General features: G+C 35.0%; 1 protein-coding gene across 2 annotated transcripts; it reads right to left on the reverse strand.

Moving 5' to 3' along the window:
• Window positions 1–6,641: 6,641 nt before the first annotated feature.
• Window positions 6,642–11,112, reverse strand: LOC118582473 (olfactory receptor 4C46-like). Of its 2 annotated transcripts, XM_036185381.1 has the most exons (2): window positions 11,102–11,112; window positions 6,642–7,557 (listed from the first exon to the last, which is right to left on the reverse strand). In XM_036185381.1, the coding sequence occupies exons 1-2, from the start codon at window positions 11,110–11,112 to the stop codon at window positions 6,642–6,644; spliced, it is 927 nt and encodes a 308-aa protein (XP_036041274.1). The 2 variants fall into 2 exon arrangements, with proteins under 2 accessions (XP_036041274.1, XP_036041276.1); XM_036185383.1 differs by lacking the exon at window positions 11,102–11,112 and having other exon boundaries at window positions 6,642–7,586.

The following is an 11,112-nucleotide window of genomic DNA, read 5'->3' on the forward strand; positions in this document are numbered from 1 at the left end:
TAGTACTTGGCATTCATAGTTACACACTAGCATTAGTCTAATGCTTATAGTAGAAAATTCCACAGCATCTAAACTATTGTCCTTGTCATCTTTAACATGTGGAATTACTTTTTCCCCTATCAGAAGCAGCTTGCATGATATGTGCAACTGAATTTGCACATTTTTATGAATAATTCTTCCCTATGATTCAGTAGCTTTAATAAATGTTTTTCTACTTATACTAAAACCTGGATATAAAACTAGAAATGGAAGTCTTTAATAGTGACACATGTCTGCAACCATCCATCACTCAGGAGGCTGAGACAAGGAGGTTGTTGTGAATTTTAAGCCAAGATGGTCTACTTGGCTTAGTTCTACTCCAGCCAGGACACATAGTAAAGCTCTGTCTCAAAATGCAAAAGAATACAAACACACACACACACACACACACACACACACACACACACACACACACAAACACAGAGTAGTAAATAAAATAACAGTGGTACAAATGATGCTATTTACTAGTGATCTGGGGAATTTGGACTCTTATGCCATTCTCTCATATTTACACAGAGCTCCTTACCCACACATTCATGGAAGCTTCCTCTTGTTGGTTTTAAAATGAATTTCCTTCTATTTTCCTTCTTTTTACTTGACTTTATTAGTCCAATACACCTTCTTTTGTCTGAGATATCAATATGTAGATATTATTCCTCACATCTTAAGTTTTTGCATCTTAAATTATTCATTCATAAATTTCCACTTGCAAGACAGTGAAAACATTCTATTCCATAAATAAGAACCTGATACTAATAAGACTTGTTAAGCATATCCTCATGTAATTGGATTACACATTTCCTGCCTGATTCTGAAAAGTATTTTATCACTTAGTAAACACTAATAAACTTCCTAACATTATTTAAACATATGGTACTTTAATGTGTTTACAAGGTATTTTTGGTGTTTTTCATTCTTATTATAATCAAAGAAATATTTTTTATATTACATACTTAAACACGGAGAAAAAAAACCTAAGTGAGAAATATGAGCATCTACAGGAGAAAACAAGAAAAGAACTGAAAACATAGTGCTCCTTACGGAGATAGCTGAATTTAATTTTAAGTGAAGAATCGAAGTATGATAGCTATTTTTGGCTGTCAAATGACCACATCTAGAATTAAATAAAATGCACACCTGTGAGGGACTGTTTTCTTAGTTTAATTATTTGAAGCAAGAGTCGCACATCTAATTCAGATCTTTGAGGTGGGAAAAATCTACCTTTAATCCAGGCTACACCTTGTGTGGCAGCCTGTATAAGGGTAGAGAGGAAGGAACCTTGCTATCTCTCTGCCTGCTTGCTCTCACCTTTACTAGCAAGGCCATTCTTTGACTGGCATTGACACCTACTTCTTTGGGAGTCTGGTGTACACTGAGACCACCTGAGAATTTCCAACTAGTGGACTAAGAAAATACTGGAGCCTTGGGCCTTTCGTTGGTAAAAGCCAATGTTGGACTATCTGGACTACAGCCTGTAAGCCATTCTAATAAATCCATTATAATACACCAAAGGACTGAGGAAGTCAGTCCTAGTAAAAGAAAGGTAAAGCCAAACACACATTAGAATGACAACAGCCTCATTTAGGTAGGTGTACCCACTCAGCCTACTGGGTCATGAATACTTCCAGCAAAGAGCTGAAGAGAAGTTATCAACAGCTCATTTTATCCTCATCAACCATGGAAATAAGAAAATCCTTAAATTTCTTAGGACACGATCAAAGTACCTGGACCTGCAACTTTGATTTGTAACTAAACCTAAGCAATCATGGTGGAATGCAAAGATGTAATAAAACTGAAAATGAAGTCCTGATTATTATCTGAGACTAGATGTGAATTGTCTATGTTCCAGTAGGAAACACCAACATCCAGAGACAATCAAACCATAACTAACTAGGGAAAAAGAATGGAAAACATAAACCAACACAAATTTTTACAAAATGTATAAAAGACTAAATCTTCTATTGAAGATGTCTAGTCTCAGAGGATTTTGATGGAATATTTTGAGGCTGAAGTTCAAAAGAATATTAATAAGAATTTGACTTAAAAAATTGGGCACCGAAACATACTAATACTAAAAAATAAGAAGAGGTAACCCATTGAATAAGAATATATATATTATTTACATCAATACATTCACTTATATATACCAAATGTTTACATATATAAACAAATGGTGAGTTTTTACAACATACATTTAAACTAACATTATATGGGTTGACCATGATATATTTAGAAATATATATATTCCCATACATGCATGAAATAACAGTGACAAAAGAGGCCACAGTTTTAGAGAAAAATGGGGCATGATTATATGAGAGGCTTTGAAATAAGAAAGAAAAGAAAACCAGTAAGTAATTATAATTAAATTATAAACTCAAACCATAAAATTGTTCCAAAAATAATCTATGAAATTAACAGAATGATCACAAAAGAATTATCAATACATTCTTTTAAAAAATTGCAAAATCCATAGGTATCAGAGAAATGCCAAATAAATTGTATTTTGATATTTCATCTCACCCTAGTAAAGAATATCAAGAATATATATGACAACAAATGCTGGTGTGGAATGGGGAAGCCTTTATGTACTTTTTTTTTTCCATAGTGGAGATGTAAACATATGCAGCCACTATTGAAATTAGCTCCCCAGAAAGTTATAAGTAGATGTTCTTTATGTATAAGATACACCACTCCTGGGCAAATACTCAAAGGATTTTATACCCTGTGGTAGAGATACATACACATTTATGTCCATTGATGCTCTCTTCACAAAATCTAGAAATTAGAATTAGCATAAATGCCCATCAACTAATGAGTAGCTAATGAATAGGTAAATGAGGTAGATGTGCACAAGGGAATTTTATGTATTACTAAAGATAAATGCAGTTATGATATTTGCAGTAAAAAGCCTGGAATTGGAAAACATATGAACAAAGGTAATCCATGGCTTGAAAAAAGGCAAATATTCTCTCTCACACAAAGATTATAGCTGTGAATTCATTTTGTGTTTAATATGAAATGTCTGTAGAGACAACCAAGAATCTTAGAAAGTAAAAAACCACAGGGAATGGGAAGAGCCCTGAACAAGGGAAGATAATAGAAAAGATTCAGATTGAGAGTGATGTTAGAGAAATTCTGCTGTGAGGAAATTTGAACTGGGAAGGTGTAGAAGAAACATGTGATAGGTAGAAGTGAAGTGTTAACTTAAACTGTGATGTAAGAAGACATATGGAAACATATTACTCTAGAAACTAATTAAAATATTTTTAAAAAATAAGTTTGAATGTAAGTAGAATGTATAGGTGGCTAATGCCAATTACAGAAATCGTAAGTCATCAAATGACATTTCCAGTACAAGGTTGGGGAAAATTCCCTAAAAATTATTGATCAGGAAGGCCCCAGAAGCCCCCAAAATAACATAGGCTATTTCTATTGTTCTAGGAGGTACACCAGAACCAGCTGATAAAACTTAATTGATGAAGATACCAAACACTTTGATTGTAAGACAAAGTGAAGTAAAGCTTGGACTGAACTGGAAGCTCTCTCCTTCCTGACTAGTATTATTCAAGCTAATAGGACAGAGAAATTTATGCTTTTACACATCTGTGTACCATGTAAAGTATGCCTGCTTCTACAATTGTGGCATGACTACTGTGGGTACAACCAAGTGAATTCTGGTTAGATTTGAAACCTACTCCAAAGAAAGAATTCATGCCTACTACTGGAAACCCTATTGGAAAACAGCAACAACAAAAACATGGCCAATGGGGTCATAAGCCATGGGAGAAAAACCTTAGCATTGTTGCTAAATTTAAGGAGAATCAAAGTGATTATAAATCTCTATGTTTAGAGGCATAAACAAAAACTTTTCTCAGCCAAAATAAGAGAAAGTTCTCTTTTCATTGAATAGTGGTAAATTTAGAGTGTTATGGCTACTGAAAGTACTAGAACTCAGTGATGGTTGAGTGCTCAGTCCTAAGCAGTACATTCACATGACTCCTTAGACTCAGGAAGCATTGCTAAAAAAAGAAGCCTAAAGATTGTAAGAGCCTTAGGAAAGGGAGAACGGCTGTGAAGTGTTATTTGGGGGAGGTGTGTTGGCATACCCATTACAGTCATAAACTCAGAATGTCTGTAGTTACCTGCACCAGATCTGAACAAGACAGGCTCACATATTTCCAACCTTTCTGGGGATGTGTAAACTACTGATGAGTGCCAAGAGTGGAAAAGTTATTGCTTTCAGTTGTGTATCCACAAGAGACACTACCAGATCAAAATGGATATTTGTATCTCCATGGTCACTCAGATGGTCCTGGTTAAACTCAATGGATCACAAGAGGAAGAAGAAGAAGGAGGAGGATGATAATGATGAGGAGAAGGAGGAAGAGGAAGAGGAGTGGAAGGGGAAGGGGAAGAAGAAGGGGAAGAGGGAGAGGAAGAGGAAAAGGGATTAGCACAAAAGTTGGGTTTAACATGGGTTAGGGAACAGTTAAGAAAGAGTGTTGGTGAGAGTAGTCATAACAGAGCTAGAGAGATGGCTCAGTCATTAGCAGCTAGGTTCACAACAAAGACAGCAGAGTAACCACCATGTTTTATATATACATACTAAACTGTCAAAGACCTAATTGGATTAATGAAAAGAAGCAGGAAAAAGAACATTTCTTTGGAGGTGTTGAGGTCATTTTGCTTATTGTCATGCCCTATGACCACTATGTAGCCATCTGTAAACCCCTGCATGAACCACAGACTGTGTAATTTACTTGTGGGAATGTCATGGGCTGTAGGCTTTCTTCATGGAGGTATACAAATTCTTTTCATTATTGGACTACCCTTCTGTGGCCCTAGTGTCATAGATCACTTTATGTGTTCTCTAAACCCTTTGCTTGATCTAGCCTGTGTTGATACTCACATTATTGGGCTCTTTATTGCTGCCAAAAGTGGCTTCATCTGGCTGTTAAATGTCTTCCTTCTGCTTATCTCCTACATAGTCATCCTCTGCTCCCTATGAACCAACAATGCAGAAGGGAGGCACAAAGCCCTCTCTATGTGTTTTTCTCACATTACAGTGGTGGTTTTATTTTTTGTACCATGCATATATTTGTACGTGAAAAAATATCTCATATTCGGCAGGTAGAGAAGCTGCATGGGGATATAGAGTTCTCAGAGACAGACTAATAAATTTTAGTAAAAAAAAATTAGAAAAAGATGAATTCTGCCTCCTAGACTACATCATTAGATGGAAGAAGAAATTCAGAAAACTGAACAGAACGAAAAGGAACTTTAAATGTGATAAATTTCCTCCATTCAGTAAAAGTGCCTTCCCCCTAATTGGTGTCTACCTGAAGGGCTTAACTTCATTTTCTAGAGAAACTATTATGGCAAGTCCTGAGGGCATGGCTCTGATAGACAATAATAACTGTAAAACAAGGCCACACATGTATTTGAAAGAGAACAAGGATAGGTATATGGGAGAGTAAGAAAATAGCTTATGTAAATCACTCGCATAACCCTACTTTTCTTCTCAAACAAAAATTGTGTTTCAAGTAAGATCTACGAGTGTAGTGTGACCCTGGTGAACTACATTTCAAAGAACTTCCTGATTTCTTTAATTTACCCAGGAATATGTGTGATAATGGTAGGGCAAACTTCAGCCTCTATCAATTCAGCTTTAACAATGTAGACTTGCTAGACCAAGAGCCTTCATTCAGTGTTGCAGTTAAGTTAGTGATGAGGTCATTGTCCATATAATTGGTTGTGACATGGCTAAAAAGGAGAGTCCACCATGATTAAATTAGAAATGTTGAAAATTTCCTTGTCTAAAAATGGTGAAGGAGAGGTTAAAATATCAATGAAATAGGAATATTAGTGCCATTCATCATGTTAATCCTACTACTCAACCTAGCTGAGCTCAGAAGACAATTCTGATAAAAAAAACCCTGAGAAAGGTAGTTATGGCTGAGAGAATAGACCCTGAATGTTTCTTTACTGTTAATTGGTGATTACAGTAGATAAATATCACAGAACTAGGAAATGCCAATGAAAATTAAGAATGGGGTTTAGGTGGCAGGAGTCAACAGCAAATATTCAACATCAAAAGACATAGTCTGTGTGCCTAGATGATGAATAAGATAGTTGAAACAGAAATCAGGATATCCTGACCTGAATAACTTGTGGCTCACCTCATTATAACAAGCATTTCTAGAGTGAGACACAAAAATTAGTACTGAATAAGCATCAGAGAGGGGAAATGTGTGTTATACCAGTAGTGCAATTATAAGCTAGACAGGATTAGGTTTCTTCAATATATGGTTCTTATTTCTGCTTCCTTCAAAGCCACACCACAAACAACAGTTGTTTTAATCCTCATGCTATAAATGTTCTATTTGTACATTGAGCCGGGAGGTGGAGGCACATGCCTTTAATCCCAGCACTTGGGAGGCAGAGGCATGTGGATCTCTGTGAGTTTGAGGCTTATCTGGGCTACAGAATGAATTCCAGCAAAGGCACAAAGCTACACAGAGAAACCCTGTCCTGAACAAACAACAACAACAAAAACAAAATGTACATTGAATCTTTTCCTGATTTTCACAGAAGTGTGTTTATTTGTCTTCTGAATGAATTTTTGTATTGAACAGTCCCCTAATAGCATCTTTCATTTGAGCATTTCTCAAGGTGTAGATTAAAGGGTTTAACATAGGAGTTATCATTGTATAGAATACAGCAACTGCCTTATCAATGGGTAAAGTAGTTGCAGGCCTCATGTACACAAAAATGGAAGGCACAAAGAATAAGACAACCACTGTGATGTGGGAGACACAAGTAGAGAGGGCTTTGCGCCTCCCTTCTGCACTGTGGTTTCTTAGTGAGCACAGGATAACTGTGTAGGAGCCTAGAAGAAGAATAAATATTAATAGACAGATAAACCCACTGTTGGCAGCAACAAAGAGCCCTAGAATGTGGGTATCAGTGCAGACCAGTTCAAGCAAAGGGTTAAGATCACACATAAAGTGATCTATGACATTAGGGCCACAGAAGGGTAAATCAATAATAAACAGGATCTGTATGATTCCATGAAGAAAGCCTCCCATCCATGACACTCCCACCAGTAGGTTACATACTACTCGGTTCATGATGGTTGCATAGTGCAGTGGCTTGCAGATGGCTACATAGCGATCATAAGCCATCACAGTAAGCAGGATGATTTCAGCTGCTGCAAAGAAATGTTCTCCAAAGACTTGGGTCATGCAACCATTGAACTGGATAGTCTTTTTTTCATGAAGTGAATCAAAAATCAGTTTAGGGTTATTGACAGAAGAATAGCAGGCATCAATAAATGAGAGATAGGCAAGGAAGAAGTACATAGGGGATCCTACCAATCGACTGTGTGTAATGGTGACCAGAATGAGCAAATTTCCAACCACAGAGACTATATAGATGACCAAAAACACAGCAAATACAATTGTCTGCATGTTTGGGTTCTGTGTGAGACCCAGGAGAACAAATTCTGTCACATTCCTCTTCTCCATCTGCTTCATTGAAAAGTTAGTCACTTTGTCAGGAAAAATACTGCATCCTCAGCTTCATTCCATTTCTGCATTTTCATAATTAATATTTAGATGCTGCTCAGTTGTGAAATTTTGTGGATATTATAATTGTTATTTTTCATATAAAAAAAAACACTTCTTCATACTTTGTGTTAGTCAAGTTGACTCATGGATGACAGGATGAAGATACTTGCAAAGAGTACAAACATCAACTTCGTTGTAGACAAAGCTGGAGGTGGAGGGTTTCAAGTAGATAGAGAATCAAAGTAATGTCCACCAAGATGAAGCTAAAGATTTTTGTTCTTTAACTTATGAAATGAAGAACCATGAAGGATAATTAAAAATATAACTTGAAAACAAACAAGTCATTTGAGTAAGAGGAAAGTCTGGGAACCAATATAGTAAACTTACTTTTGTGCCTTGGAAAAAACAGAATTGAGTTCATTTCTCCTTCAAATCCAGAGAAGGAAACTGGGGTATTAGACTATTTATCAAGTTTTCTTTTCATCCCTTAGTAAAGGTATTTTCACTTTGCAAGGAACAAATAGAAATAAGTTATGAGTCTATCTTTTTCAAACAAATTAAGAGGATCTGGAAAAATAGTCATCTTGATATATTTATCCATAATAAATAATATTGAGCAATTAAAATAGCCTAACAGTGGATGTAAAGAAGGTCAGGGCAATAATAAGCATGATTTAATAAAGGAATAAATGTATTATTTTAAACTAATCCATAATAATTGACAGTATATCATTAAACCTTGTAATAGCTCTAAAAAGTATTTCTTCTGTGTACTGGACATTATTCCTTATTGAGTTCAATACTTTTAATAACATGTGTAGATGTTGATATTTATCTATGTGAGAGGTAAGGTAATGATGGATAGGAGTATGTAGAAGATCAAAGTAGTATTAAATAAAACGACAATGCTTACTCTCTTTTAGTAGTAGTTTCTTATAGGTATTTGTTTATTCAATCCCACTTGGAAACAATTTGCTAGATAATATCATTATTTTTCTACATTTTTATAGTTATTTTATATAATATAAAAACCAAAAAATTAATGATCCTATGCTGGAAATCAGAAGAAAAATTATAATTTTGATTATTATTATTCTTACTTAATTTTGTCTGACAATTTTTAACAAGTGATATTCCTCAAATTCTTACCATTAAACCTATACCCCATAATTGCTGTATTATACAAATAATGGTTCATAATTCTCTCCGAATGTGCTTATCATACTTCATTGCATTTTATATGATTTGAGTGATAACTTCATATGACCAATTTTGTCAGTGAACTTGTGGATGCATCATGACATATTTACATACCAAGTCCTAAGAAAATCATGCTTTGGATTCCTGGAACTGTTCTCTTCTCTTGGCCTACCTTAATATCACTATATCTCTAACATTATTATAAAGTTTGGGTCCCAGAATTCTTTTGTAATCCATGAAGAACCACTGTAGCAGTGGCTTAACACATTTATTCATGACCTGTAAGGAGCAAGTGAGAAGCCTGGTTTCCCTAGGTCACCCCTCTCAAAAACATTTTCTGGTGTCACATGAAGCTGCTTTGTCATCTGTCTATAAAGTGAAAGCGGCCTTACAATTTACAGTGAGAATTGGTTAAAATAGAAAAACATGCACAACATACAAGTTACTTTTTGAAAAGATCTATACACTTACCAGATTAGCGTGAGTGAGTAGGCAAAACATGGAGAAACATTTGACTCTGTGATGAACTCAAGAAAAATCATACCCAACCTTACTTTCTGAAAAGTAAAAAAGATAGGTCTCATAGTGAGTTATTAGTGTTTGTGCTTAGAATCAAGGACTTAAAAAGAATGCAATTAATACTAACTAATCTTTGGAACTTATGAGTGAGAGGTACAACTAATTATTTTTATCCTTATAATTTATTCTCATTATTAATAGAAGTGTCTAAGGGTAAATAATATTTCATATAATAGATAGATGGGTCTTATTCATTGCTTGATTTCTATGAGCTTCACATTATCTAATGATAAGGATAAATATTTATCTGCTACATTTGAAAAATTAGAATGAAGAGGAAAACTTCTCTGACTGTATTTGACAAACATTAAGAAGTTATGATTCCCTTATGTGAAAAATCACAATATCTAATAAGCACATTTGAGAAACATACCTTAGCAGTTGGAAATGATCTTGACAATGGTTGTGAGTGTTCAGTGTTCACATCAAAACCACCTTCAGTGAGACACTCTCCCCAGAGAAAAGAAACTTTTACTATGAAATATATGAATACATTTGCAAAGAAAGCCCTTAGATAACTTACTATCAAATAGACATGTGTTAAGGAAATGTTGCCATAAGAAAAATCTTGCACTGTTTCCCCCAAATTAAAATTATTTTAAAGAAAGCATGAACTGTGATGCTTGTAGGACACTAAAGAGAAATAATTTTTGTTTCCTGATTCTGGTCCTACAAGGCAGGAGGTAGAAAAGCTGCAAAAAAACATTTAAATCATTCCACTCTTGGTCAATCATTCAATGAGGAAACATCTGTGCCCTACACTAAAAGAGTGTTTAAAGCTGTATGCTTCCAGATTTCACCGGTTTTGTATCTAAAACTTGTCTCATGGGAATTCATTAATTATCTCCTGTGATGGAAAGAACTTCACTTAGAAGCTGGTGTTCTATACATCTGTATTTGACACTCACCAGGTTTTCAGCTGGGAGCTGAGTTGCCTGTACATGGAAAGTAAAGTTGATATTACATTTTTTTTATGTGAGATTTTCTTGTTAAGAATGCACATACTAGTAGCACTTAGTCTATAACCTGGAAATTTTCTTATTTTACTGAGTCTGTCCGAAGATACTCCCTTTTCTGCCACAGCCTCTAGTCATCCCCTAGTGCTGGCATTATAGGTGTGTGTAGTCACTACCAGCTTTCAGGTTGATGTTGATGATAGAACTCATCCTAGTACTTCATGCTTCAAGTACCCCTGGCCCTCTAGGAAACTTCTTCTAAAAAAATGAACTGACATTGATTTTTATCTATTTTAAACTGATTGGTTGAACAAAGACATGTTATAATAAAGCTATGTTTTATTTAAAATACCTTATTCAATTTTCTTATTTAAAATAACTCTCCTATGCATATATCCTATGTCTTGAAACTAATTGAGATTATTTTTGGCAAAATAAAATGCAGCAGGAATTCTAATGGCATGGGGAATGTTGATGTGTAACATTGAATAAAAAATGCAAGATGAGAAAGATGAGAAACAATGTCTCAAATAGATGTGTCTTCAAACACACACACACACACACACACACACAGAGAGAGAGAGAGAGAGAGAGAGAGAGAGAGAGAGAGAGAGAGAGAGAGAGAGAGAGAGAGAGTTAAGAAAAATGGCAATAATTTTATACCCACTACTGTAAAGTTCTCTACTTTATTGCGTTTTGGAAATTTTTGATGTTACCTGAAAAAGTAGTTTAAAAAATTAATTTTAATTTTTAGACCAATTGTGCAT

Source organism: Onychomys torridus, chromosome 4 (genome assembly GCF_903995425.1).
Source record: "Onychomys torridus chromosome 4, mOncTor1.1, whole genome shotgun sequence".
NCBI classification, from domain to species: domain Eukaryota; kingdom Metazoa; phylum Chordata; class Mammalia; order Rodentia; family Cricetidae; genus Onychomys; species Onychomys torridus.

What these genes read in the sequence shown, in the direction of transcription:
- LOC118582473 (XM_036185383.1), bottom strand. Translation starts at nt 7,577, where the DNA reads ATGAAGCAGATGGAGAAGAGGAATGTGACAGAATTTGTTCTCCTGGGT.